Source organism: Adiantum capillus-veneris, chromosome 27, assembly GCF_014529385.1.
Source record: "Adiantum capillus-veneris isolate H3 chromosome 27, ASM1452938v2, whole genome shotgun sequence".
In the NCBI taxonomy this organism is placed as follows: domain Eukaryota; kingdom Viridiplantae; phylum Streptophyta; class Polypodiopsida; order Polypodiales; family Pteridaceae; genus Adiantum; species Adiantum capillus-veneris.
Window position 1 is genome coordinate 48,819,522 of NC_140957.1, and position 24,099 is coordinate 48,843,620.

General features: G+C 43.4%; 1 protein-coding gene and 1 pseudogene across 1 annotated transcript; one reads left to right on the forward strand and one right to left on the reverse strand.

The window, feature by feature from the left end:
* The first annotated feature begins 17,977 nt into the window (after positions 1–17,977).
* LOC147421919 (histone H2B.9 pseudogene) lies at positions 17,978–18,733 on the forward strand (annotated as a pseudogene).
* A 779-nt stretch (positions 18,734–19,512) lies between these two features.
* On the reverse strand, positions 19,513–23,872 carry LOC147421920 (uncharacterized). Its single transcript, XM_086502535.1, has 2 exons — positions 22,071–23,872; positions 19,513–21,685 (listed from the first exon to the last, which is right to left on the reverse strand). The coding sequence occupies exons 1-2, from the start codon at positions 23,476–23,478 to the stop codon at positions 21,213–21,215; spliced, it is 1,881 nt and encodes a 626-aa protein (XP_086358661.1). The 5' UTR covers positions 23,479–23,872; the 3' UTR covers positions 19,513–21,212.
* Between the last annotated feature and the right edge of the window lie 227 nt (positions 23,873–24,099).

Genomic DNA, 24,099 nt, shown 5'->3' on the forward strand with positions numbered 1-24,099 from the left:
AACACCTAAATCATCTCCCTGATATTGTGGGCCTTTCAAAATACTCAAGCGAGTAGGTGATCGTGCCTACAAAAATTTGCTACATGCACATTCTCGTATTCATCCTGTGTTTCATTTAAGCCGTTTACGTAAGCGGTTACATGGGGACGACAATGTCATTAACCAACAGATTTTGGTTGATTTCATTGAACCTCCTACCTTACCGCATGAACTTGAACGTGTTCTCGATTATCGTGAGTTGCGTACACATCATCATGTACGTCAACAAGCCTTAATCAAGTGGAAAGACCGACCTGAGGAAGGTGCCACTTGGGAAAACATTAGTATTCTTAAGAAGAAGTGGTTCTAGTTCCCCTTGTCTAATAGGTAATGTAAGGACATGGGTCCTACAGGCAAGGTCATCGGCACAGCCGGACAGTGTGTACGCTAGGGGGAGGCTATAAGATAGCATGGTTGGGTGGAGACTAGCACATAACATTACTCCCCTCCTTTCATGAAGCCTTGCTTCGCATAAGTTCATTAGAAAAACAAAACATGATAGAGCCTATTTGCTCATAGCCAACATATGTCAATGCCAAAGAAAATCAATCGTTCGAGTTTTTGTAGAGAATCGGCCTTGCCAAATCATGCAGCTTATTAAGAATCATAAGATTCCCCAATATTGAAAGAGATAGCTCCTAAAGCTTAGCTATCAAATGTCATCGTAAATTGTAACTTGCTTACCTACTTGCTTGAATTTCCACCATTAGTGCCGATATTTGTAGCACCCCCTGGTGTGATTTGCTTGTCAATTGTCACCAATTGTCGACCTTGTTGAGTAGGATACCATACTAGAAGCATAAAAATACCTATAGTAATGGCACAAAAAAAGCGTACCTGAGTTTCCTAATGTTGTTTTGCTTATACCCATTGCTAATTAGCCTTGAAAACCCATCGGATCTAGCTTGCCGACAATGGTTGATCATGACTATTTCTAACTTTGAGTTCAGATAACTTGTCTAGGAGCCATGCCCTAGCAAACCCAAAACTCCGAACTAGAGTAGAAAGATGCATGTAGGCTTCTTGAAATGGTATTTAATAATCGGCCTTGTTGGATTATGGCTTCCCAGTCACATGCCATGCCTGACTTGCCTATACCACTAGGCAACTTTGCCTACATGTATCATCTATGATTAATCAATCGAGAAAAAAAGTAAAAGAAGTCATTATTCAAGGTTGAGGAGCGTCATAGAAACCCTTGTTTGGGTTATCCTTGTTGGAGCCTTACTCCTTAATCCAAAAATAATCTCATGCCTTGCATGTATACAAACCGAGTTAAAAAGACATGACCAAGTTTTACAAACATCAAAACTACTTCTAGAGATAGCCGTGCTATCTTCCGTTCATATAATGTGTCTGTAAAATAAACTCTAATGGAATTAGAATATAAACAAACTAAACAATCCCCGACCTTGTCCGTGTCTCTTTGGTTTTGTAATTTTTTTGCACAGTTCCAATGAGAAAGAAACCGTCTTTGCCCTTGCAAGCCCCATGGAAAGACTTTTGCAAAGATTGGAGGTCACAAGATCGAACCCCATGCCTTGCATGGATTCTTCGGAGTTCTCCACCTGATGCCATGCATATGAGAAGCCGTGCTTCTTGTGCAAGGAAATTCAAGAAATTTCCTTTTCAGAGGAACGTGTCCTTGTCAAGATTGCTTTGACGTGGTCGTTGAAATGGCCCTTGCCGTATTCTCAACTCTTGTTGAGGCCTTTTTTTTTGTAAACCCTTGGATCACTACCTTGATGTTGAGGTTGTTGATGAGTAATTCTTGGATTACTCCCTTGTTATCAATGCATAATCCCCTTTGGGACTTTGAGAGAAATCCCCTTGGGTAATCTTCTTGGTGACAAAAAAACGTGCATGCTTTGCCTCGGTCCGCGACAAGGTGGCCCTTGCAAGCCCTTCATAGCCAAGCGCAAGGGAATCTTGCTTTGATTGGTCCTCTACGGTGCTCACACGCCCCCATAGTAGAAACAAGACTCCGCCTCCATGCCTGGGCGCTTCGATTGAGTCAGGCTATGCTGAATTTTGTGCAACTCGAACACTGTTGCTTTCCATGCAAGAGGTCGCTCCCATGACCTATCCTATTGACTCTCCTCCTCGACCGCCCCTGTGTATCTAATGGGTCATGCCCATGCCGCACCTGGTTTCATGCTTGGAGACAAGAGAAAGAGACCGAGAGAGAGAGAGAGAGAGAGAGAGAGAGAGAGAGAGAGAGAGAGAGAGAGAGAGAGAGAGAGAGAGAGAGAGAGAGAGAGAGAGAGAGAGAGAGAGAGAGAGCTTCTTCCCGCTTCTCCATCCCCTTCTCTCCTTAGCTTTCATACCAATATGAGATAGAGGGGAGTGACACACGAAAATCACCACCCAACCATGCTCTATATTGGCCCTTGGCCTTACTATTTATAGGACCCTCTTTATCGCATGTTTGTTCTATGAACTTTCTGTTGATTATTAGAACTTGTATCTTGGTGTACACCCTCTCTAGTCTACTAGACAGCCTATGTGGCATAAGACATGTGATAGACCATCATGTGGTACTTTTCATGTAGGATGATAATGGATATGGTGATGTTTTACCCTATGATATACACATGACATCACCCTGTATGACTACCTATATAAGCTTGTAACCTCTTTTTTCAAACGCATAATCCAAAATTCACTCAGAGTCTACATTGTGTCTCTCTATCTCCTTAATTACACACACACACACACGTGCAAGTGCGCACGTGCACACACACACACACACACACACACTTTTCATGAATGCAACTCTTACTAATCCACCCTAACCCTAAGATGTGGAATCATATTTGAAGGAGACTTAATCCTCTTAGTTAAGTAGCACTAGTCACTATTCTTTTTCTATTAGCTCTTCCAACTTCTAAGTAGTGTGCGATTAGCTAGTGTGAGCACGTCCTTGAGTTGATCTCGTGAGCCACTGTCCTCTTAGTTGTTAAGGAGCTTGATTAGGGTTGGTTTTTTGCATTTTACAGTCCTAATAAGCTCCTTAATTCGTCATTTTCTACTCTCTTAATGAGCGTGTGTGCGTATCTCAATAATCTCTCATGAACATCCCAGTAAGTTCTTGGTAAGATTCATAATTACACTTTTAATTGAACTTTTGATTGCATCATACAGATTCTATTCTTGCTTCTCCTATTGCATGAGCCTTTGAGTGGTTTCTTAGTGATAAGGGATTTAATCTATGCATGGAATGATGGGGTCATGGGTCGACTCTTGGGTGTCCAATCGTTTTGGTGTAGTAACCTGAAGGGCAACATGGACCACTATAGTTCAAAATATAAAGTGTGTATTTCATGGGGCGCCAAGTTCAGTAATGGAGGCTTCGCATGGGGGCTCCTTTTGGTTGACTAGTCGATGTCACGAAGGACTTCAACTGACTTTATAAAGCAATCAAATTTGAAGAATAAATTCCTATGAAGCTCATTTCTAGAGCATAGTAGTGAGAAGCAGTTTTTCTCACCCAAGGGAAGTTCAAAGATGGTGCTATCCTCATCCAAAAGGGCCGGTTCCCACAGTAGGAAATAGCCAAGAACTTAGTTCTATTTCACCAAGGGACACAATAGTGCCATCAAAGGGAAGTTTTCTCTCTCCCTTTGCACAAATCAAATCACAACATGTGATGAATGGCTTCTATTTCACGAAGTACACATACATGGTCACATTGCTTAGGGGTGATAATCATGCACAAAGCATAATGAAACATATGTAAACATCTTACACACAACAAAGGCAAAGAAGAAGACCATTGTGAAGGGAGGAACCAATAAGCTGCACCTCAATAAGGTTGCTATGTCAAGGCTTGCTAAGAGAAGAGACTCCTAAAAAAGAGCCTTGTAACTCCATTTTCTTCAGTGCTATCAAGTGCTACTAGGGATAATCTAGGCGTTCTTATGTTTTTACTTCTCAATGATGGAAAGTGAACAGCCCGTGCTCCCCCTCGGTGCAACTCAATGGTAAATTGTAGTGTTGGGTGTCAACTTTACCTTAACACAATTTCAACTTGGCTCGTTTCTCTTTCTCTTTGTACTAGTTTACACAAGCCGATTTTAGACGATAACATTGAGGAACATACCGACCTCGAATCTATAGATCGGCTAGCATTCACAATACAACACACCCAAATATCGCATTTTTGAAGAATCAGATGCGGGCGAAATGGTTAGAGCACATGGTTCGGTAGGGAGTGGGGATTGCGGAGCTCATTATTACTTCGTTAGTGTAGTGGGCAATTCCACTGTCCTTAGCCCACGTAGCTCCTCTTTTTTTTTTTTTAAACGCAGCGTTGAAAACCTCCAAAAAAAAAACTACGCCGTCAAAAGCTACCAATTGCCAACGCTCAACAACAATTCGATCTTAGTTCGGAGGTTCCCATAGTCACGCTGATTTCGCATTCTCACTGAGAATCTCTCAATCCCCTCACAAAATCACAATAAGTGAAATATGGAGAGGAAGACAATGACACACACTCGAAAATAATGAGACTACCTTGGATGACCTCATTAAAAGCATGTGCTAAGAAGAAGGATTTGTGCCAAGGCAATAAGGTACATGCAAAGATTTGCACTAGTGGGTTACTTGAGAAGGACACATGCTTATAGAGCTTGTTGGTCAATATGTATGTTAAGTGCGGTGCACTTGTCAGGGCACAAAAAGTTGTTGATGACCTTCCAGTCCGGGATGTCGTTGGTTGGACTGCACTTATTGCAGGATATGCCTGACATGGGTAGGGTCACGAAGCTCTGGGCTGTTTTCATCGCTTGCGAAGCGAGGGCCTCTCTCCGGATGCGGTCACCTATGCTTGTGCCTTGAAGGCATGCGGTATTATTCAAGACGTTGATCTGAGCAAACAAATTCATGACGAGATTGTTAGTCAGAGGTTGTTGGAGAAGAATGTCGTGCTTGGAAATGCGCCGGTATAAATGTATGCTAATTGTGGTGTACTTTGGAAAGCACAACAAGTTCTGGACGAGCTTTCCAGCCGAGGTGTCATCTCTTGGACTGCATTAATTGCAGGATATGCCCAACAAGGCCAGGGCCAGGAATTTTTGAGTTGTTTCCATTGTATGCGAAGTGGGGTTGCTCTCCAGATGCAGCCACCTATGCTTGCATTTTGAAGGCATGTGGCATTATGCGAGGCATTGATATGGGCAAACAAATTCATGATGAGATTGTCAATCAGGGGTTGTTGAAAAGAACTGTCATGCTTGGCAATGCTTTGGTTGACATGTATGCCAAGTGTGGTGTAATTTTGAAAGCTCAACAAGTTCTTGACGAGCTTCCTGATCGAGATGCGGTCTCTTGGAATCCATTGATTGCAGGTTATGCCCAACAGGGGCAGGGCCAAGAAGCATTGGGATGTTTCTAGCGGATGCGAAGCGAGGGCTTGTCTCCAGATGCAGTCACCTATGCTTGCATTTTGAAGGTATGTGGCACTTTGAAAGACATCGACACAGGAAAACAAATTCATGATGAGCTTGTTAGTCGGGGGTTGTTACACTAAACTTTCGTGCTTGGTAATGCTTAGGTTGACATGTATGCCAAGTGTAGTGTACTTTCCAAAGCACAACAATTCCTTGACGAGCTTTAGGTCTGGGATGCATTCTCTTGGAATGCATTGATTGCAGGATATGCCCAACAAGATCAAGGCGAGGAAGTGCTTGGCTGTTTTCGTTGGATGCAAAGTGAGGGCTTCTCTCGGGATGCGGTCACCTATGCTTGTGTTTTGAAGGCATGTGGCATTATGCAAAACGCTATCATGGGCAAGCAGAGTCATGATGAGATTGTTAGGCAGGGGCTGTTACAGAAAGATGTCGTGCTTGGCAATGCTTTGGTTGACATGTATGCCAAGTGTGGTGTACTTTTGAAAGCACAACAAGTTCTTGACCAGCTTTCTGTCTGGAATGAAGTCTCTTGGAATGCACTGATTACAGGATATGCCCGACAGGGGCAGGTCCAGGAAGCTAAGGGGTGTTTTCAGCAAATGCAAAGGGAGGGTTTCTCCCCAAATGTAGTTTCTTGGACTGCACTTATAGGAGGATATGCCCAGCAAGGGCGGGCCAACGAAGCTCTGGACTGTTCTCAATGCATGCAGCAAGATGGCATTTCCCTCAATGCAATCAATTATGTCAATGTGATCTATGCATGTAGCCACTCAGGTTTACTCGATGAGGGTTAGATGCATTTTGATAACATGAGAGAAAAACATGACATTGCACCAAAGAAAGAACACATATACTTGCATGGTTGATCTTTTTGGACGTACAAGGCTCTTTGACAAAGCAATGAGATTAATTACGATGATGCCGTCGTTTGATCATCGTCCAGTTTGGGTCTCCCTTCTAGGTGCTTGCAGACAATGGGGAAATGTCAAGCTCGGAAAATTTTCTTTTGAGCGTGTAGTCCAACTAGACCGACGTTATGGGGCAGCATATGTCTTAATGATTAATATTTGTGCAGCTGTTGGGATGCAACAGGAGGTAGAACATATTGAATGCATCATAATAAAAAATGCAGCTTGGAATAAGACAGGATTTGGCTGCTGGGTTAATGCAAGTGGAAATGCTCAATAAATTTGTTGTTAATGATTAATATTTATGCTACTGTTGGGATGCAATAGGAGGTAGAACATATTGAATGCATGAGAATAAAAAATGCAGCTTGGAATAAGATAGGATCTGGCTGCTGGGTTAATGCAAGTGGAAATGCTCAATAAATTTGTTATTGGGGATATCAAGCATCCACAAAGCAGACAAATCAAGTGACGAGAATGCAATGCTTGCACGTCACGGAGAGGAGTGAGAGAGGAGAGCACACAATAGTGGATGGAGCTGTGCAACAACACACCAGACCCTTACTCTTTGATTGTTAGATGGGGTTTGGCCATTCTGGCCTGGGCACAGTGGCCCTTTACGCAACAAACAAGATCTTGAAATTATATCCCCTCACGCACATTGGTTCCACAAAGTCTGTCAGCTGATTCCAAAAAGGTTTTGCATTGTCAGCATAGTGAGAAGTTGGCTAGAACTTGAGCAAAGATCAATTAGTCCACAAGGAAAAGCTTATGTGTCACAAAGAACATTTGCATTGATGGGGAGAAGGGTGGCCAGATGCACACTTTAACACCCACACCTGAGGCCACTCTGAACACTTCTCACGAGGTCTTTCTCGATACGTGGGACACCATGGAGCCCTGGGCTGTTTCCAACAGATGCAAAGTGAGGGCACCTCTCCAAATGCAATCACCTACGCTTTCGTCTTGAAGGCATGTAACTGTCATAATAATCAATATCTAATTCTCCTAAATGATTTTCTCATATTAAACTGATCATTTAATGTGGGGAAGTGCCAAGGGAGAAAAAGCTAGAATATTGGTTAAGTTAGCAGACCGGCCACAGTAGGGATCCAAAGGAGGGAAAATAGGGATCCAAAGGGGGGGCCATCTGCAAAAGAGCCATGTGAAACAACGGGCTAAAAAGACCCTAAGGTTCAGCCCATTAAGACTTCCAAAATGCTAAGGTTCCAAAATTCAAAGGTTGTGTCCAAAGGTCAACCTTAGGGAAAATTGGATGCTTAGTGTGTGCCCAAAAAGTCTTTCTACATCCCTACATGGGAGGGGGCGAGCCCCAAAGCTAGGGGATGAGAGAGAAAGCCACACACACACACACAGGCTCCCTTTACACAAAGGGAATGAGGGACACATGTCAGCTCCCTAGGCCAGATGCCCACAAGGTATGCCCAATTCCTATTGGAAGACCCTTGAAGTGGACCAATGAGAATTAGGCTAGAGTAAATCTAGTTTAATTAATTTAAAAACATTTAATAAAAGAAACCAATAAGAATTAAGTGTCCTAGAAGACTATTGGGCAGTCTCCCAAGGGGTCCAATGAGCATTCAGGAGCCCCATGGCTTGCCTGATTCCTATTGGCCAGGAGGCAAAGGGGTCCAATGAGAGTTTAGTTTAATTATTTAATTATCTAAAGCTCTCACAAAAGGGGAAAGGGGGACACATGTCAGAAGGCTATCACTTATGCTGCTTAATCCCTATTGGCTTGACCTGGGGAGGTCCAATGAGGCAAAAGCCAGACTAACTTAGCAGCTAGGGCTCGCCCAAGAGAGAGAGGGGGCTGATTTTTGCTTGGCATTGACACACACACTCTCACACTTGACCATGTGTGAAGGGAAAATACTCTATCTCCTCCCAAGCTTTAATGGAGAGCTCATCACCTACTCCAAGCTTGTGAGATAGAAGCCTACATCAACACTCTCTTGGCATGTGGATGCAAATCCAACCAAGAGCCAAGCTTCAATGCATGCTCATCTTCTCTACCAAGCTAATTACTAAGCTAAGCTATGCTAATATGAGTGATTATGTGAGGAGATGTACTTCTTTCTCGTAAGATACTTCTTTTTTCTCTCAATCTACTCTCATACCCTGCTAGCTCTCACCATCTTCGAAGGTGTGTGAGGTCTTGGGTCTGAGAACGGGGATAATTCAAGTTGTGCTTGATTAAGTGTTTTGCTTGGTGTATGAAGCTTCCATTTTCATTGCACTAGCTCGTCTTGAAGGAACACAAAGAATTGTATTGTACAATGTCTCTCTTGATGGGAGAAACCATAATACAAAGCCTTTTGGAGGGGGGACCGGCTCCATGCAAATCCGGTCCTCAACTGTTGTCAATAGCTTAATTGCTCTCTCTTTTGAAAGTATTGTCGATGCTATCTAACTAGGTGTTATGCTTTTTGTTGCTCTCTCCACCCAAGCACTCTTGTAATTCTCATTAGGAATCAACTCTAATGAAATGCTCACTATGTTCATGCTAATTTCCGCTACACATAAGATTTTAGGCCATTAAATGTTACATTGGTATCAGAGCTCAAGGTTTCTCTTTTCTTGCTCAAGAAGGGAGGTCCTCAAGCTAGCTACAAATGGTTGGTATTATTAATTGCCTGTGAGTAAGTAGAATAGGGATTTTTCAGCCTTGCAGTGCGCCTGCCTTTGTGCAGTTAACGGGGCATCACCGTCGAGAGCTATGGTCTTAATAGTGGAGTCCTACGGGGCTTGCCTACGGCTTAACCACTATTGAGCTATTAGAAGCTTGACAAGAGCCGATGCTGTTTTGGTGTCGAAAGACCCTCTCTTCTATTCCTTGCAATTAATGGTATTCGAGCCGCGGGTACAGTAGCTTGAGTGCTTTTTCTAAAGGGGTAAAGAGGAGTAGCAACTAGGGCTTGAAGTGCCAAAGTACACCTAAAAAGTTTACACCTAAAAGTTGTTAGAATGGCTGACAATATTAAAGAGAGTGAAATTAATGTTGATAACTTTGATTTTGCTCATGAGCAAGCTACTAATGATGCTTCAATGCTTGTTAATTATCTTGTTTCTAAGCTTCAACAAGCCATGGGCAATCCATCTCTCCAAAGTGAAGTGCAACGGCAGCTCCGTGCTCACGGGATTCTCCAAGCTCATCACCATGACGAGAGAACACCTAGGAAGCCTCCTTGTGAGACTACCAAAAGAGGTCTCTCTCCGATTCGGGAAGAAGAAGAGAATCCATATGAAGGGCTCAAGAACTTACTTCTTGATGATGCATCTCCTTCCCAAAGGAGAACTCAAGAGCCTCCACCGAAGGAACGAGAAAGAAGCGAGTCTCCCGCGACCTCGGCGGAGATGGCTCCACGAAGACGGCGGGCTAAACGCTCTCCATCACCACCAAAGCGGAGAAGACCATCACACTCTTCTCCACGCCATAATTCAAAGAGGGATGATAAAAAGCAAGAGAAGAAAAAGGCGAGAAAGAGGACACCCTCTTCTCCATCTTCTTTATCCTCTTCCTCTTATGAAAGCTATGGTGAAGACGACAAAGATCAAGACAAGAAAAAGGCGAGAAAGAGGTCACCCTCTTCTCCACCTTCTTCAAATTCTTCATCTTCTGAAGAAAGTGATGGTGCAACTTTTGAACCATCAAAAAGAAGAGGCCATAGGAAATCCTATGCCGCATGGAAGAGGTCGTCCAAGCTGAAGAAATTCAAAGAGGGAGGGAAGAGCATCTCTTTCCTTACCTATGATGGCACCTTCGGTGCTACAGACAAAGTTTTGGCCTTTATCCAGCAATTCGATGCGGCGTTTGGAGATGAGGGCTTCACGGAGTCCTCTAAGCTACGCCATGTAGCTATGCACTTTCAAAAGTCCGCCAGACAATGGTGGTCTAGCCTACGAGCCAACGGTGAAGCTCCACGAACATGGAAGGCTTTAAGAGCTTCCATTATGAAGCAGTTTTTGGCCACCGATGCCAAAGACAAAGTACTCACCGAATGGCGAAGCTTAAAGCTCTCTCCCAATGAATCCATCCACAAATATGTAGACAAGTTTTGGGACCTACAACTCAAAGCCACTGTCTTCAAAAAGTTGGATTTTGGAGAGCAAAAGCAACAATTTTGTGCGGGCTTAACCGAAGAAATGGCGGAGTATGTCAACTCCCAAAGGCCACGTACCATATCGGCGGTAATACACCATACTATGGTGGCCTCGCGAATCAATTTCCAAACGGGGGGTAAAAGAAATAATAAGCCCCCGGAAAACAAAGGTTCCAATGAGCCTAAGGGGAAGGACAATGTCCAAAAGTCTCCTAAGGGCAATTCCAACAAAGCTAAAGAGAAGGGAGTTTACAAAGGAAAGAATAAACTCTCTCCTGAAGAGCTTGAGCGTTATCGTAAAGATAACCGGTGTTTCAAGTGCGGCGAACAAGGGCATGCGTACCGCGCTTGTCCCCAAAAGAACAACCGCCAAGATCCTCCTAGAGCTTCTTTGGTTGAAATCCAAGAGGAGGAGATTCACCAAACTCACCACAAAGGATCTCCTCTATGCCATGCTTGGGGAAAGGTAAGAGAACATGATGCTTTTATTCTCTTTGACCCTGGTTCTACTCACAATTTCATATCTATGGAGTTAGCCACCAAGCTAGGAATACAATCCTACGAGATGGGAGATATCCTACCCGCAGACAGTGCCTTCAAGGGGCAAGAAGCTTCAGTCACTCCCTTAATCGGGAAATTGAGGCTTCATGTCCAAGGCTATGTGGACAAAGAGGATTTCTTTATCTCTCCTCTCAAGCATGAGGATGTAATCCTAGGGGCACCATGGTTTGACCGTCTGGCTGCCCATGTTAAATTTCCTGAAAGGAGAATCTCCTTTAAGTTCAGGGAAAAGGACATGTATATAGATGCTAGGGAGATGGGTAACACCATCCCCATTGTACATACACCAGCTTTCAACAAGTCAATAAAGAGCTCTATTTCCGTGTACATGATTTTTGTTAAAGATTCTCAAAATGAACCTAATGCTTTAGCAAAAGAAAATAAAAGCAACCAAAAGGAATTAGAGTTATCCAATTTTCTCAAGGGGTTTCAAGATGTCTTTATTGACGACATCCCTTCTGAGCTACCTCCTAAACGAGGTAATGACGACCATGCAATTGAACTTCTTCCAGGAAGTTCACCGCCTAACAAACCTCCTTATAGAGTTTCTCAAGCTCAACAAGAGGAGATTATGCGGCAAGTGCATGAGTTAATTGAGAAGGGCATGGCTAGGCCTAGCTCATCTCCATTTTGCTCACCTGTGCTATTAGTGCAAAAGAAAGACGGCACATATCGTATGTGTGTCGACTATAGAGCACTAAATAGGATCACTATCAAGAATAGGTTTCCCGTTCCACGGGTAGAAGACCTATTTGATAAGCTACAAGGATCGACCTACTTCAGTAGGATTGACCTAAAAAGTGGCTATCATCAAATAAGGATAGTTGATCAAGACATTGTAAAGACCGCATTTCGTACTACATTTGGTCTTTACGAATACATTGTCATGCCTTTTGGCTTGACTAATGCACCAGCCACATTTAACCGCTTGATGGAGAAGCTGTTCAGACCTCATCGAACCTTCACTGGAGTGTTCTTTGATGATATTATCATCTACTCTAATTCATTAGAGGAACATAAGCAACACCTCCAGGTAATATTTCAAGTTTTAAGAGAGAATAAACTTTATGTTAATCGAAAGAAAAGTGAATTTTTCTTGCAAGAGATTCAATATTTAGGTCACATTATCTCTCAAGATGGAATCCAAATGGATCCATCCAAGTTAGAGGTAATAAAAGGATGGCCTAAACCAAGGAATCTTCATGAACTAAGAAGCTTTATAGGTATGTGTGCATACTATAGACGCTTCATAGAAAAGTTCTCACAAATTGCGGGACCATTACATGACCTAACAAAGAAAAATGTTAGGTATACGTGGTCTGCTAAGGAGAACAATGCTTTCGAAAAGCTTAAAGAAAAGCTTATCTCTCAACCTGTGCTTACACTACCGGATCTCTCAAAACTATTTGAGGTCCAATGTGATGCTTGTGGTGATTGCCTTGGGGCTGTTTTGCTCCAAGAAGGGCACGCCATAGGCTATGAGAGTCGAAGGCTCGACCCTGTTGAGCAAGCTCTAGGCATATACGAAAAAGAACTCCTTGCAGTTCTACATGCCTTAGACTCATGGAAGCACTATTTATTGGGGACTCCTTTCATTCTGCGAACGGATCACCAAAGTCTTAAGTACTTCATGACGCAGACCAAGCTCTCCGACAAACAAATGAGGTGGGCAAATTTCCTTTCGCAATTTCATTTTCATATTGCTCACATTGCTGGCAAGCATAATCAAGTAGCCGATGCACTCTCAAGACGACCGAGAGTGAATGCGGTTTCCATAGCAACTCACAATGATCTATCTTTAATGATAGATGAGTATGCTATTGATCCCGATTTTAGAGATGTGATTTCAGCCCTTGCCTTAGGGAAGAAAGAAGAACCATTTACTTTACAAGATGGTTATCTTCTCTATGGCAATAGACTATGCGTTACTAATTCACTACGTGAGAAAGTAATGTATGAATCTCATGCTCCCCCATATGCGGGGCATAGAGGGATTCAGTCTACCCTAAAGGGAATTGAAACATATTTCTATTGGCCTACCATGAAAGTGAACATACATGAGTATGTTTCCAAATGTGTGGTATGTCAAAAGACAAAATTTGATAGAGGGAAGCAACTTGGATTGCTTCAACCCTTGCCAATCCCTAATTCACCATGGGAGAGCATATCCATGGATTTTATCTTTGGATTGCCTAAGTCTATCCATGGGAATACGGGAATATGGACGATAGTAGACAGGTTCAGTAAACAAGCTCATTTTATACCTGTCAAAAAGACTATCAAAGCCCATCAAATGGCAACCCTCTTCATTTCGCAAATTTTCAAGTACCATGGCTTGCCAATGTCCATAGTGTCGGATAGAGATCCTAGAATGACCAGTAATTTCTGGAAGGGTCTCTTTGAGAATTTAGGAACAAGGCTAAACTTCTCTTCGGCCTATCATCCACAAACTGATGGCCAAAGTGAAATAGCTAACCTAACTATTCTCGATCTACTAAAAGCCTATGTAACGGAAGTAGATCAAAGATCCCAATGGGAGAAGTACTTACCCTTAGTAGAGTATGCTTACAATAACACTGTACATACTTCTACAGGAAAAGCACCTTTCGAGGTAATTGAGGGAAGATCAAAAAGTCCCTTGCTACTTAAGGTACATGGGAAGATCTTCGCTGCAGATGAGTATAGCCGAGACCTACAAGAATCTTTCCAAAAGATTAAGGATGCTATCTCTATCTCACAGCAAAGGCAAAAGGCTGCTGCTGACAAGCACAGAAGAGCCCAAGCCTTTAAAGAAAACGATTGGGTCTTGTTAAAGTTTCCCAAGGCTCGATTAAGGCACACGACGGGCAAGAATCCTACGGGCCACCAAAAGTACTATGCTAAACTAGCAAAAAGGTACTATGGTCCCTTCCAGATTCTTAGGCCAATCAATGAGATGGCCTATCAACTTAAGTTGCCCAATCATTGGCTCATACACAATGCTTTTCATGTGAGCCTCTTAAAGCCTTACAAAGGAGAGCCACCTCAAGAACCAACTATTGAAGACCCACCGGAGATCGAGGACCACGAGGAGGTGTTGCAGCCCGAGTCCATTCTCCGACATGAAGACAAGGTATTAAGAGGCGGTAAGACTATCCGACGATATCTTATTAAGTTTAAGAATTATCCTTTTGAAGATGCTAGATGGATGCAAGGCATACAATTAAAGGATAACCTAAACCTTGTCAATGCTTACAATGCTTCCCAAGAGTAAGCAAATGTACAAAATGTTAAAAATGAACAAAATTTTTTGTCTTATAAGACTCTCTTTTTCTTTATTTGTGCACAAAAATGAAGTAGTATGCATGCTTAGATCAAGTTTGCGGAGACGACGTCTCCCGAACACCAAGTAGAGCTTGTCACTCTACTATGGAAGACTGATAGGACTAATGTGCAGACATGCTTGCGGCAGCCTCAGGCTCTCAAGCGCCAAATGGACTAGTCATCCATTATGGAATGATGTCGTAGGGTAACATAGGGATCCTCTACCCGCTAAGAAAAGGACTCATGCATATGCTTTATCTTCTCTACACCATAGTCGAGGACGACTATGATTTCAAGAGAGAGGTAATGTCATAATAATCAATATCTAATTCTCCTAAATGATTTTCTCATATTAAACTGATCATTTAATGTGGGGAAGTGCCAAGGGAGAAAAAGCTAGAATATTGGTTAAGTTAGCAGACCGGCCACAGTAGGGATCCAAAGGAGGGAAAATAGGGATCCAAAGGGGGGGCCATCTGCAAAAGAGCCATGTGAAACAACGGGCTAAAAAGACCCTAAGGTTCAGCCCATTAAGACTTCCAAAATGCTAAGGTTCCAAAATTCAAAGGTTGTGTCCAAAGGTTAACCTTAGGGAAAATTGGATGCTTAGTGTGTGCCCAAAAAGTCTTTCTACATCCCTACATGGGAGGGGGCGAGCCCCAAAGCTAGGGGATGAGAGAGAAAGCCACACACACACACACAGGCTCCCTTTACACAAAGGGAATGAGGGACACATGTCAGCTCCCTAGGCCAGATGCCCACAAGGTATGCCCAATTCCTATTGGAAGACCCTTGAAGTGGACCAATGAGAATTAGGCTAGAGTAAATCTAGTTTAATTAATTTAAAAACATTTAATAAAAGAAACCAATAAGAATTAAGTGTCCTAGAAGACTATTGGGCAGTCTCCCAAGGGGTCCAATGAGCATTCAGGAGCCCCATGGCTTGCCTGATTCCTATTGGCCAGGAGGCAAAGGGGTCCAATGAGAGTTTAGTTTAATTATTTAATTATCTAAAGCTCTCACAAAAGGGGAAAGGGGGACACATGTCAGAAGGCTATCACTTATGCTGCTTAATCCCTATTGGCTTGACCTGGGGAGGTCCAATGAGGCAAAAGCCAGACTAACTTAGCAGCTAGGGCTCGCCCAAGAGAGAGAGGGGGCTGATTTTTGCTTGGCATTGACACACACACTCTCACACTTGACCATGTGTGAAGGGAAAATACTCTATCTCCTCCCAAGCTTTAATGGAGAGCTCATCACCTACTCCAAGCTTGTGAGATAGAAGCCTACATCAACACTCTCTTGGCATGTGGATGCAAATCCAACCAAGAGCCAAGCTTCAATGCATGCTCATCTTCTCTACCAAGCTAATTACTAAGCTAAGCTATGCTAATATGAGTGATTATGTGAGGAGATGTACTTCTTTCTCGTAAGATACTTCTTTTTCCTCTCAATCTACTCTCATACCCTGCTAGCTCTCACCATCTTCGAAGGTGTGTGAGGTCTTGGGTCTGAGAACGGGGATAATTCAAGTTGTGCTTGATTAAGTGTTTTGCTTGGTGTATGAAGCTTCCATCTTCATTGCACTAGCTCGTCTTGAAGGAACACAAAGAATTGTATTGTACAATGTCTCTCTTGATGGGAGAAACCATAATACAAAGCCTTTTGGAGGGGGGACCGGCTCCATGCAAATCCGGTCCTCAACTGTTGTCAATAGCTTAATTGCTCTCTCTTTTGAAAGTATTGTCGATGCTATCTAACTAGGTGTTATGCTTTTTGTTGCTCTCTCCACCCAAGCACTCTTGTAATTCTCATTAGGAATCAACTCTAATGAAATGCTCACTATGTTCATGCTAATTTCCGCTACACATAAGATTTTAGGCCATTAAATGTTACATGTAACACTGCCTTGATGTCCGGAACATCATGTCTTCAAGTGCATCTCATTGCCCAACAGTGACAGGACCAGGGAGCTCTGGCTGGTTGCCTATTTTCAAGATGCAAAGCGAGGACATTTCTTCTGATGTAATCACATATGCTTGCATCTTGAAAACATGTGGCACTACGTAGGAGCAATGATCACGTATGTGAAATGTGTTGTTCTTGGGAAAGCACCAAAGAGTGCTTGAGGAGATTTCTATCCGGAATGCCATGGAGCCTTGGGTTGTTTCCAACAGATGCAAAGTGAGGGCACCTTTCCGAATGCAATCACTCATGCAAATAGGGGCTATTGTGGGGCTGTTATAGAAACATTTTGTGCTTGGAAATGTGGCAAGCTTGATGAGTCCAAAACACTACTTGACAACATGGACTATGGTGTTAGCACGTTACGCACATGAAGGACAAGATTGATTTGTTCTATGGTGTTGTCAACTTTCCAAACTTGAGTTTGGAACTAAGCAGAACAAGAGTACATATAGTACAGATGGTAGAAATAATTTGGTTTGAACTCTTTACACCAATTGATATTGATCATCCACTGTTAATGTGCCTTTCACAGTTGAGCACCATCCTTCTTGCTTCCACCAGATTTGGACGTATGAAGCGACGATTGAATTTTGATGGGCTCTGAATTGACAGAAGCTGAAATATAAAAATTCCCGCTTCTTCCTAAAGTTCCTCCACCCAAATAGTCACAAGCCTATCTCCTTCATCCTCCATTGTCGTCTCTTGCAGCGGGTTAAGAGCAGGAGATGCCATCATCGTTGATGCAAGGTCAGAGCCAAGATTTCAATATGGGTCTTAATGCATCCATTCAAACACCTTAAGAGCCAAGACAAGATCAATAGGAATTGTCGCTGTTGATTGTTTCACTTTGATTTGGGTCTGCAATGCAGTGTTGAAGAGTTAGTTTTGTTGGGACTTTGTTAAATAGAATGACTGGAATGTGGTAAAAAGTGGCTTGGATGCACAAGTTCTGGGAGAATCTCCTCACAAGTTCAAGAGTGATATAGAAGCACTTATGCAATTGAAGGCAAATAATCCAAAATTCAACGACCAATACTGTCCTCCATTTGTGATTGTGGACAAAAATGGCATATCTGTTGGTCCAATTGTTGATGGTGATGCAGTTGTAACCTTCAACTTTAGAGCAAACAAAATGATCATGTTGGCAAAAGCTCTCGAGTATGCAAACTTTGAAAACTTTGATAGGGTGCGTGTGCCCAAAATTCACTATACTATGAAGGTACATCTGACATGTACCTTTGGTCCTACAGGTCATACTTGTCCATCCGGGACGATAATAAAAAATATACATCTCTCTCTCTCTCCCCCCCGCCCCCCAAGTTTTTGTCTTCTAGAGGTTCTTGTATTCTCTTACCCTCGGACTTTGCGGCTAACAAAGCACTCTTGTCCTAAATAATTACTTGTAAAGCCGAGATTACAAAGTTTGCCACATGGCACAGGCCCACATGGTCTCAACTGTAGATTTCATTTGAACGTGCCATTGGAATACGACTTCCAAAAAATAAAGGAGAAATTAAATTTGAAAAAGCGCGGCAACAAGAGGGAGCAGGAACCGTTGGATTGAATAAACGATCGGACGGCAGAAGACTGCCAAGCTGGCGATCCGGAAGCAAACGCTAAATGGTATAAAGCAAATCCATAACATTAGATTTGACCATCTCTTCTATTATCTCCTTTGTTACGAACGCGCTCGCTACTATGGCACCTAAGGCAAAGGAAACAGCCACCCCTGCTGCAGAGGCCGCGCAAAAGGCCCAGAAGAGCGTGAAGGCCGTGAAGAAGCCTGCGGGCAAGAAGCCCGCTGCAGAGAAGAAGCCAGCTGCCGCCAAGGAGGGTGGTGACAAGAAGAAGAAAAGGAAGGCCAAGAGCACCGAGACCTACAAGATCTACATCTTCAAGGTGCTCAAGCAGGTGCACCCGGACACAGGGATCTCCTCCAAGGCCATGGGCATCATGAATTCCTTCATCAATGACATTTTTGAGAAGCTGGCTCAAGAGGCTGCTCGTCTTGCCCGCTACAACAAGAAGCCCACTATCACCAGCCGGGAGATCCAGACTGCAGTGCGCCTCATCTTGCCTGGTGAGCTGGCTAAGCATGCTGTCTCTGAGGGTACCAAGGCTGTCACTAAGTTTACCAGTGCTTGAAGACTGCCTCCCAGAGTCATCATCTTGTTAAGGGTGTTTTTAAACACCACCTCTCGTTTGAGGTTGCTACTTGCTCTCTAGATTTATTCTAGTGTTTTGTAGGATGGGTGCGTTTACTACTAAATCTAGTGTAATTATTCCCTGACTCAAATTTGGTAGCAATTTATGGCTTTATTAGTTTTGAAGCTTATATTTACTTTACTTTGTAATATGGATCTGATGTATGTAGATAATTGCATATTCTGCAAGGTTTCAAGCCTTTTTCTTTTGTGTTTGAGCTTCCCTCTGGTCAGGATATATTTTGGAGTTTGAATACGTCCACTCGCTTGACTGTTGTTTTCCTGACCTTGGAGGCTTTGCTTGTGCGAGAAGTGAAAGCTATCTGCCTAGAGTTATTTAAAGTAATCAGGCCAGTTTTTGGTGGGGTTGGCTCTATCTCTGATTGCAGTTCTGCCAGGCTTGGCAGAAGAGGTGTTATGTTTAGTGAAGAATAGGTTGTTGTGTATTTGGGGCTAGGTGATAAGCTAATTTTGCTAAATTCTCGTTTGCTTGCTCAGAGCCCATGGGGTGAGGGCAGCTGCACAATCATTCGAGTTTGGAGAGAATTGGGTTTGCGGTCTCCACCTGTACACATGCTGAAAGTGTAGCAGGTGATGGGAATTGTTATGTAAATGGAGTGGTTTATTGGGTTCTGGGTCCAGTGTATTTTAATTGGCTCAAATCCTAAAATCCCGGTTAAAATTGGAGCTTGCTTTGAAAACCTGAATTTTCTTAAGTTTGTGTAATTACCAGCGAAAGTTTCAAATGTTGACTGAAATATCTGGGAGCATTTCAAGTTTGCCCTTATTTTCTTTGGTTAGGAAATGTATTTATATAGCCTTGATTGGGTCATTCAATAATTGTGTTAAACTGTGATTACAGGAAGAGAAATTGTTTGGGTAGTTATTAATTGTCTTTTAATGATTGACAAGTTCACCTCTCTCTAGTTATCATATGTGATGTGAGTTGTTGACTTGATTGAAATTGTCAAATGGGGGTTGTGGGGCAGGCCATCTTGGCTGTCCATTCCTCCCCCATTGTTGAAAGGGTGTGCACATGTAATTGTAAACCAACTGCAGTGGCAAAATAACTGAAATTGGCAAGAATCTGTATGCTGTTGCGTGAAACCCATATTAGTACGACTTTACATGGAGTTTGTTGTTGTGGCTTGCTAGTCTAGTTGCAAAGCAAGGGAGAAAGCAGTGTTGATGTAGATGAGGCAATCATGTACGTGAAGAGGCCTTGGTGTTACCCTCCTAATTTTTAGGCTATGTACAATTTCTTGTAGCCAAAGCCTCATGTGCACAACCTTTGAATGGAATGAGCTTGCAGGGGTGTTGAATGCATGCCATCTTAGAGCCCCGTTCCACCTAGTGCATGGGGGGGCTGCAGCGCTGCCTGTTTGCATGTGTTGTAAAAGCCAAATGCAGTAATGCAGGCTCTCTTGCACCTTCAATGTTCAGATTTTTCACACCCAAAAAAGCAGCAAACCAGTTGATTTGAGACAAAAAAGGAGGCGCCACTACTCGGTTGATGCTAATCAAGGTGAATTGAACTAAAACAACCCATTGCTTGAGCCTTAACGCTGCAAAAAGCTGGATTGGAGCACTCTTATCTAGTGGTTGGAGTGCTCGTGTCATTCCCCTCCATGTCTCTTAACCACCAGGCGAGACCTCAGCTTTATGAGCTTACAGCACTTAAAACCCCTTGAACCACTTGGTGTGACGGGGCTCTTAGCAATCGGAATCTAAGAGGCAGTTGTTAGTCTGTATAAAGTGTAATCCAGCTCTGCAACCTGCCATGTAGATTGCCTATATTTGCCCCTTGGACCACTCCCCATAATCCTTTGACCTCTTGGCAATTGGTGGGATAGGATTATGGTGTAGGGAAATGTCATTGGTGGCCTTTTTGTGTAATCCAAATGACTTATGGTGATTGACAGATGTTGGGAGCCATAGGGAGCATGGCTGCAGGGAAAGGTCAGCCAATGACCTTTCTTGATTGTAAAGTGTTGGGAGGAGGGGATCATTGCACTATCTGGAGGTTTTGACTCATGCAAACAGATGATCACTGCACTGTGGAGGTTTTGACTTGTGCAAACGTTACCATTAACCATTTGAGTGCTAAGGTTGCCATCAGCCAATTTGAGTGTTGATATGGAGGCTCTTCACTCATGTAAAGGTTGCCATTGACCATTCCATATCGTAACTTGTCAGAGCTAGAGTTGCACTCGGGTTGCCATCAAACATTCCATTGTCAGCACCAGAGTTGTTGAACTTATTCTTTGTGCTGACATATCAGAAGCAGCATGACAGCATTGCCAGCTGAGATCTTCAGCCCCTCGATTCCTGACCTTGACAGGGAATGGTCCATTCCCTACCTCATAAATACTCAATGAATGCTTGAGTACACCTCACTGAATTGAATTGATTAAAGTTATAAACAAGAGAGAGAGTTGGCATGCAACTTTACTCAATTAAGTGCAAAAGACTTTCTTGATTATGCTCAGAAAATAGTTATTGCTGATTGATTAATGTATGTAGAAAACAAAGAAATTTATTGAGTGGCAAGCTGTGCACAATGGCTAGGTCAGAATTGTTAGTAATGAGCTATGCAGAGACCTGATCTCAATACACTATTTACAGATTGATGCACTACATATGCAGTCTATATCATCATGTATTCTACTTAAAACGTGAAGTAATCTCTGTGGGCTAATAATTATATTTCCTGCTCATGCTCAAGGTTTCCACCCAAGAGGGGGATTGAAATACAATGTTGTGTATATGTGCTTCATCATCTTCTATGAGACGTTGGCGCTTATTACGCAGCTCCTCTTTCTTCTTTTCAAGCTCCCGAATTGCATTTTGTAGAGTCACTTCCAAGGCAAGCAGAGACTGCTCTTCCTCCTCAATGTTGGAGGGAGAGCCACCAGTTGCATGATGACTTGCTTCTGTCAAGAACCTTTGCAGAACAGCATCAAAGGTTTTTTTGCTGCTGGAAGATGCCAATGTTGTTTGTATTAGTTGATCTGAAGCGGGCTTGTTCAAAAGAAGAATGCCTTCAGGACTCTCCCGTCTTAATCCATTCATGTAGGAAGGTGATCTTGCGTTGCCTCTTTGAAATTCACATGGTGACACCCTTGTTGGCCCTGCATTTGGGTTGTATGGCCGGAATGGGCTACTCACTGCAAGGTGGAGATTGAAGAAGGGTAATGATAAAGCATCTTATGTATGTCTGCTATGGTAGTGATATTATATTATGGAATCAAGCAAAGAATATGTGATCAGCTGTGACTCTTGGGCAGGTGTTGATGATGTGGTTGAATGTGATGTGTCGGCAAGTGTTACCAGGTAATTAAGCAAATATCTGTATCAACAGTGATTATTCATGAGAAGCTACAGGTTTTAAGAAAGTATGCTACCATGGTCGGTTGTATGATTGTGGCAAGCATTACCGCAGTAATCCAACTTATTAACTCTTTGGCAAGCATTTTCAGTGGTATCCAAATGGTGCAATTAAGATCTGAATTAATTGCAGTGGAGTTTATTGAGAGTGATGGAGTGACTTACACTGGCTGATTGGATGTGGTGCAGAGAGAGGCCTCTCTGTTGATGCTGCTGCAGGGATGGATGAGGGCCGAGAGAAAGCATCCGTTTGCTCTATGCTGCCATCTGATGTGAGGATACCAGAAATTGGGCTTGTTGATTCGGATCGTGATGCAACTGGATTAGGGGAGAATCTTCCATTGATATGCATGCCCACTTTGTTTAATCTACCAGAAGAATCCAGGTAGCAGCCACCTGCATGCTCCACAGGGTCCTTTCTGCTCATCATGACTCCGTTGCTATGGTGGTTATCAATGAGGACCACAGGTTCCTTCTTGACAGAGCAACTGTCACGATGTTGAAGCTCCCCATTTTCTGCAACATGCAATGCCTCCTTTTGATTGGAGAAGCTGTCATAATGGTCATGATGGTGCTGTATAGCGTCCATATGAATGCAAGCTCTCACAAAACCCTCGTGATGGCCCATGTCCACCGCATGTATACATGTGCTGGGAAAGCTCTCATATTGGGTTGCTTCTAATTGCATCAATGGGTCTCTTCTATTTAGGTAACCCTCACAATGAACACCCTCTATGCCAAAGAAAGGGTCCTTCCTTGTCGAGTAACCTTCATGTATACTGTAGAAAGGGTCTCCATGGATTGCATCGGGGCGCAGCAGCTGTGCCTCCTGCTTGTAGCTGTTGCTAGCAATGTATCGCAGGCTGCCGCTGTCTGATGCAGCATCACCTCCATTTTGGCAGTTGGTCTTGTCATCGTCCTCACTGCTAGATGCAGCGGAGCTTACTCTGAAGAATTTCTCGACCTCCTCGCTAGCTGCACTGTCTGGAGACTTCACCTTTGAAGGGGGTGGACAAAACATGGTGGCATCAGGCTGTGGAAGGATATGATGGGAGAGAGGAAGGGGAGGAGCCACAGAGGATGACCGCTTACGGGAAATGCTGCGTATGGGTTTGGAATAGCAAGGAGTTGGCAAGCATGAGGAGGTACTTCCGCTGAATTCGGGAGTTGGGCTGGTAGATTGGGGGGTGAAGCAGATGCAAAAGAGGCGGTTATCATATTTGGAGGAGAGGAGGGAGATTGCAAGTTTGAAGGTAGCCTTTCCTCCAACTAGGCGAGTTGGGCGATCCTGAGAGGGGTACTCGACGCCATTGAAGGTGGTTAGAAGTGGCGGCTCTGCTAAAAACAGGTTTTCATCTTGCACAATGGGGCTTCGATCATGGGCATAGGCGACAGAGGCAATGATGGCAAATTCTTCGTGGATTGTGTTGCCTTCCTCATCAAGAAGGTGGACATTGATGACAAACTTCCTTCTGCATGAAGCTTTGCCACCCAAGACGGTCAGTATCTCATCATCTGGATTGATGGTGGATTTGTGCGCATCGACCCCAACGGAAGCTACAAGACGGTACATGGTGGGGGGTGGTAGTTAGATAGGGCAGGGGGGTATAACAGTAATCTTGAACGCAGGGCTAGAGCTATTCGTTTGAAAGCAAACAAGTGGTAAAATCACGAGCCTCCAATAAAATACAAGAACACAAAAAAGAATAAAACCAACAATATAGGTACACTACTACGAGCACGCACAAGTCACATGTGTGCTTTCGGGTCAAAACAATCACAAATGTTGATCGAACGCACATGCTTTCGTTTGGGGAGCAGCAAATCTGACACACAGAGCAGCTTTTGCAAGAGTTGTTGTGTAGAGGCTTTGCAGCCAGTCAAATGAACTCCCACCATTGAATTTGGAGATGTTCCAAACGATCAACTCCTCATAGCTCCAAAAAAATTGTTCGATCCTGATGTGAAACGTTCCCTATTTGGACAGGGGTGTGTTGACGTGCTTGCTCTTTTTGAGCGTTTTCTGCTCGTTCCCCTCCCATGTGTGCATCGTCTCTCTCTCTCTCTCTCTCTCTCTCTCTCTCTCTCTCTTTTCCCCCCCTCGAAGTGGTGTATGTGGGCGACGCATTCTGAGCGTACCCTGTCGAGCTCGATTCTTGTTGGTGCCTGTATCTCGACTTTTGCAGATGCGCTT

Excerpts from the sequence above, each read along its gene's own strand:
- LOC147421920 (XM_086502535.1), bottom strand. The coding sequence starts at position 23,478 with ATGTACCGTCTTGTAGCTTCCGTTGGGGTCGATGCGCACAAATCCACC. Across the intron at positions 21,686-22,070 it reads ACCACATCCAATCAGCCAGT|TGAGTAGCCCATTCCGGCCA; the intron begins GTAAGTCACTCC and ends TCCACCTTGCAG.